The 6,000-nt window shown below is 34.1% G+C and overlaps 1 protein-coding gene across 1 annotated transcript in view; it reads left to right on the plus strand.

Annotated features, from left to right (window-relative positions):
• Nucleotides 1-5,459, plus strand: part of LOC114332576 (glucose dehydrogenase [FAD, quinone]) — a 28,238-nt gene extending 22,779 nt beyond the window's left edge. Inside the window, exon 4 of the mRNA XM_028282398.2 lies at nucleotides 5,060-5,459. Within this exon, the coding sequence (XP_028138199.1) occupies nucleotides 5,060-5,426 (367 nt within the window). The 3' untranslated portion in view covers nucleotides 5,427-5,459. The remainder of the gene's footprint in view (nucleotides 1-5,059) is intronic.
• The last annotated feature ends 541 nt before the right edge of the window (nucleotides 5,460-6,000 follow it).

The raw sequence follows: 6,000 nt of genomic DNA on the forward strand, positions 1-6,000 counted from the left end.
TGGTATTTTTTTTCTATTGACTTTCTCTTTTAGTATGGGTAACCACATCCTACTGCATTCTACCGAGGAATTTGCGACACAATTGGTTTCATTTAGCATATTAGAGCCACTTCTTTGATTTTTCTCTTTTTTACTATCTGTTTCTTTCAGGACTATACTTGAATCTCTCCACTGAACTGTATATGCCGATATAAATGAGTCAGATTAAATAAATTATTAGAAGAATTTTTTACTAAGCAACAACATTTTTGTTTAATTCAATAATAATTTTTGTATTTCCCATCAAAACCAGTTAATTACAAAAATGCCACAAGAAAATAGCTTCAGAACAACATTAAGAAGAACAGGTAGTACAAAACAAATACCCACCCGAAACAAATGTTCACGGCCCATTCCAACTATTTTTGTCTTGTCATTAACACCTCTGTAGATAATTATTATAACCAATACTTCCATATATTAGTTAATTCGTTGCATAATGGTAAATAATATCTTCTTTTGACGTCCACTTGCACTAAACTTTGAGTTTTACTACTTATAATACTGGTACGTTGTGAAAGTTGCCTAACTAATGGAGTCAATAATTCGCGCAATGTTTATTTAAAAAAGCCATGAAATGCGCCTTTCTTTATTTGAATTATTGTTAGTCACTCTCACACAAGAAATTCAAACTTAACTTTTAGACTTAGTTATTTGATTTATTTAAAATATATGTACACCTAAATTTAAAGAAAGTTACTGAATTTAAAATACGTTAGTAAGTGCTTTATGTTACTTTTGTAACATCTAAAGGGGATCTATTTCTCAGGAATGTAATAACACTCAATAAGATCTAAAATAAAGTGTTCAAAGTTGGGAAACTTTGTTTGCCTGTGTGTTGTATGTTTTAAGTTTCTTTAATAGTTATTTATAATATAAGTGTTAAAATTACACGTTTAAGGCACGCATGTAAAAGTTTGCAGAATGAGCGATAGCGAGTGTTGCAATTCACATGAGTGCCTTAAAAATGTAGCTTTTAACACGCATATCATACAATATTTTTTCTACAAACGTAATTACAGGACAATATCTACAAAAACTTTTACTTGAACTTGACTGACATTCCATTTTTATATTTTTTTGACATTGCATCAAAATTGCCTATAAGGTCAATACGAACTGCAGCGCCATAAAATTTTTAAAGCACTAGTGCCTTAAAGTAGCATTTTTAACGCTCGTATGGAGTGCTAAAAATTGCATTTTTAACACGGTTGTAGAAAAAACATTTTAAGCATATGGAAATTGTGTAAAATGTGAACATGGACATGGGAAATTAAATAAGCACTTTAGAATTTAAAATTAAAGCCATGACATTGGTGTTTGTGGCAAAGCAGCTTAAATTAAATCTTAAATCCAATAATGAAATTATGAAATGCATGTGTAGTATCGCATGTCAAAGTTTGGTCACATAGAGTAATGTTGCCGGTATTTTCTAAAGCCGCATAGAGTTTATGTACAGTTATACGAACATTTGTACGTCATACGAGCTAATCCTATCAAATACATACCGATCCTGTCGGCGAGGAGTAATTACACCTCATTTGAAAAGTCTCCTTATCTACTTTGCAACAATGTATTATTCGAATATTCGAATATTTATTTCTACAAGGTTAACCAAAATCATGTACTTAGTCAACTATGATGCAAAAGTATTGAATTATAGTCCGTTCTTTAACGGTAAAATATTGCAAAACCTCTAAATTTTAAAGAACCGCTTGGATTGACATGAAATTTGGCATACACAGAGCTAACAAGTCAGAGAAAAAAAGTGATATTGTGCCGATATGTGCTTTTGCCCCGGGGATGCTTTTCACCCCCTCTTGGGGGTGAAAAAGTATTCGTCCAAAGTAAGTCCGGAAATTGATAAACTGACTAATTTTAAGTAACTTTTGTTCTATAGAGTTTTTTCACTAAGTCAATACTTTTCGAGTTATTTGCCAGTGAATATGTTCATTTTTTCAACAAAATAACCACTCTTTTAGACGGTTTTTTTGCAAATAACTCAATTAGTACGTATTTTGTCGAAAAACCATTCGTAGCAAAAATATAGCCTGTAAAAAATTTAAAAAATGGTGTATATATCACGTTTCTATACCTAGTAGAAGCATAGTTATAGCTAATTAAAAATAGGTTCATATTCTTTAAATTCCAAATGGAATACTTTAACGTGAAATAACCAAAAATGAAGCACATTTCCGGGAAAACTCGTTACAACTTATTTAAAGTTTTTAAAAAAGCTTCATTTTTGTTTTATAAAAAAAATTTCTAGCATCAAAAGTAAACAAGTTACGTTCAAAATAAAGTTAGTCCCTTTTTTTTTGGTAAAAAAATCGGGAAAATCACCCCCTAATTAGTATCTTAAATGAACTTAATCGTTACGACTTCACAAGTTTCTTGACCCGTGTATGTATTGTTTATATGATCTGTAAGTTTCATCGGTTCAAAGTCCTTATTTTTGAAAGAGCTGTAGTTAAAAGGGGTTGAACGAGTCACTCATCACGAATTTATGCAAATTTAGAAACACCAAACCTCAATCAATTTTTGTCTAACAGAAAAACAAAAAAATACATGATATTCAGAAAAGCAATGCTGACTTTTTTGTTTTTAGAGATTTTTGATATCTCTAACAATTTTTAAGTTATTTTGAAAAAAAGTATATTTTTCAAAATTAAAATTTTTAAAAATTTTACTTTAAAACCAATTTTTTTCCAAAATAAGCACTTTGAATCGATGAGACTTACAGATCATATAAACACAACATAAGTAAAATAATTTGTGGAGCGGTAACGATTAATTTCATTTACGTTGCTAATTAGGGGGTGGTCTTCCCGATTTTTTTAGTCAAAACAAGAGCGACAAACTTTAATTTGAGCGTAACTTGCTTAAATGTAATGCTAGAAACTTTTTAAAAAAACAGAAATAAAGCCTTTTTAAACACTTTTAAAAAGTTATAATGGGTTTTCCCCTAAAAGTGCTTAATATTTTGGATATATCACTTCGAAGTATTCTATTTGAAATTTGGTGAATATGAATCTATTTTTCATTGGCTATAACTCTGGTTTTACGAGGTCCAGAGACCTAACGCGTACACCATTTTTTTTACTTGCACGCGTACTTGCGTACTTTGCACGGTATATTTTTGCTAAAAACGTTTTTTTCGACAAAATACTTACTTTTTGAGTTATTTGAGAAAAACCATCTAAAAATGTAGTTATTTTGTTGAAAAGTGAACGTATTCACTCGCAAATAACTCGAAAAGTGTTGACTTGGCGAAAAAGCTCTATAGAACAACAGTTACTTAAAATTAGTCAGTTTATCCATTTCCGGACTTATTTTAGACTTATATTTTTTCACCCCCAAGAGGGGGTGAAAGTCACCCCCAGGTCAAAAGCACACATCGACACAATATCACTTTTTTTCCTTGACATGTAAGCTATGTGTATACTAAATTTCATGTCAATCCAAACGGTTCTTTAAAATTTAGAGCAAAAACCGTGAAAGAATGGACTATTAATTCATTATTCCAGAAATAGACCGCTTTAAAAAATATCAAAATCTTCAATTTTAATGTTTGAATGGCTAGCAATTGCTATATTATATTTTTCTTCTTCCTCTTCTTCTTCTTCTTCTTCTGGTAGCACTACAACCTTGGGTGGGTCTTGGTTGACTGCATAACTCGCTTCCAACTTGAACGGTCGTCCATGATAGTTGGGTCAGTGGGTAGCCCCACTGTTCTTAAATCTGACCATTTATTGTCCCTCCATCGCATTCGTGGGCGTCATAAGTGATTTCTTCCTGTGGGAAGATCACAGATCTCCCCACATCTATTGACTATCTCATATGGACATAGCCAGCTTATCTTAGACGCTGAGATTTAATTTCTTGGACTACGTCGCTCGCCCTATACATCTGCTTGACCTCAGCATTTGTTCTCATTCGGTATTTACTGCTATTAGGGTCGTGATAAGGTCCACAGATTCTTCTGAGGATTTTTCTCTCAAAACATCTAAGTTTTCTTTCAACTGCCTTTGGACAAAGTCCACGTCTCACATCCATACGTGAGCACCGGTCTAATCACTGTTTTAATTGCCAACCTAATCACAGTGATTGTTGCTCCGAGGTATTTAAAACCCTCCACTCTTTCAAAGTTATATGGGTCTACCGTAACATTTTGCCCTATTCTATCTCGTCCCTTTTATCTGTTGATGCACGTGTATTTAGTTTTTTCTTAATTTACCCTTAAACCAGTTCTCTTTGCCTCTACCTCCAATTTATTAAAAGTCTCCTTCACATTGGTGACTGTGCTTCCCACAATGTCAATATCATCTGCGTATGCTAGTAGTAATTTTGGTCTATTTACTGTCAGTAATTCTATTCTAATTTGTGCTGTTCTTACCACTTTCTTCAGGATTATATTAACAAGGAGAGGTGACAGCGCATCTTCTTGTTTCAGGCCACTGCTTATTTCGAACGATTTTGTTTGTTACCTATCCGTACTCTGGATCTACAGCCATTTACACATATTTTAACAAGCTGTATAAGTTTTTTTGGAACTGAAAGTTCTGCCATTGCATTCCACATCTGATCCCTTTTAATACTGTCGTACGCTTGTCAGAAATCTACAAAGAGATTATGGGATAGTTGTGTTGAATTCTCATCCCTTTTCAAGCAGCTGCCTTAGAGTAAAAATCTGATATATGGTCGATCATTATATTATATTCGTTAGAACTTAAGTCATCAGTTTTGGCGTAATGACGTAACCGACGGTTTTTTAATACAAAGCGAGGTCACGGGATACATCATTTGAATGGTCTCCTAATCACTTTTGCAACGATGCAAATATTTGAATATTGATTTGTACAACTGTCAGTTGATAGTTCAGATTTTTTCCTAGGCGGTGCTAGGATTATGGCCCCAGACAAATTGCGTTTTCGCTTGAAGTGTCGTCATAGCCTGTTATTAAATTATATGTTATAAATAAAACTATTGACCGTTATTTTTCATTTTTTTTCTGTTACAGATATGCTGAAAAATTAATCGACACACCACCTTTCAAACAATACGACGCCCAACTGGTAAAACTAAATCTCCCTAAGTGCGAGAAATACGAATACCGATCAGATGACTACTGGAAATGCTCAATAAGACATTTGTCCTCAACGATATACCATCCAGTTGGTACGTGCAAAATGGCCCCGAAAGAGGATGGCTCTTCAGTGGTAGATTCTCGACTGCGAGTGCACGGTGTAAAAAACTTAAGGGTGGCCGATGCTAGTATTATGCCGAAAATAGTTAGTGCTAACACTAATGCACCCTCTATGATGATTGGACATAAAGCGGCTGTGATGATAATGGGAGAGTGGGGAAACAAACACGAGGAACTGTAGGGAAATATTGTGCAAATAAATTGTTTTTATTAAGATGGTGTTTTTATTATTGTTCAAAGAGAGTAAGTAATATGAAATATTCTAGATCCAATATTACTTAAGTACGAGAGTCATTCATAAAAAAGGGTTCCCTATGCCGCTGAGATAGAACGCGACATGATGGTAGAAATCTGGCAACACTGCCTTACCCATTAACTATCTCTTTCTTACCTTAAAATAGGGGGATGTCAGAAATGACTAGACTGTAGAGGGCAATTGATTGTATCCCCCGTCGCCATGCGATAATGAAACTAGTTGTTAATAAATAAACAATAAAGACAATCGCAGGGCGTCTTAGGGCTTGTTCATATAAGAGCGGTTTGCCAAGCGTCGACTGCGCGGTTTACCTGTGTTACTTGATCTCACCCTAATGCCGCCTTTAAAGTTTCACCCTAATACCAAGGAAAATAGGGGAAAACAGGTAAATCGCGGCGTCGACGTTGGAAAACCGCTCTTATATGAACAAGCCCTTAGGAATCAGGTAGGGAGATAGTCTAAGCGCGTTCCTGTTCAACGTACTAATGGAAGATATAAT

Source organism: Diabrotica virgifera, chromosome 3, assembly GCF_917563875.1.
Source record: "Diabrotica virgifera virgifera chromosome 3, PGI_DIABVI_V3a".
In the NCBI taxonomy this organism is placed as follows: Eukaryota; Metazoa; Arthropoda; class Insecta; order Coleoptera; family Chrysomelidae; genus Diabrotica; species Diabrotica virgifera.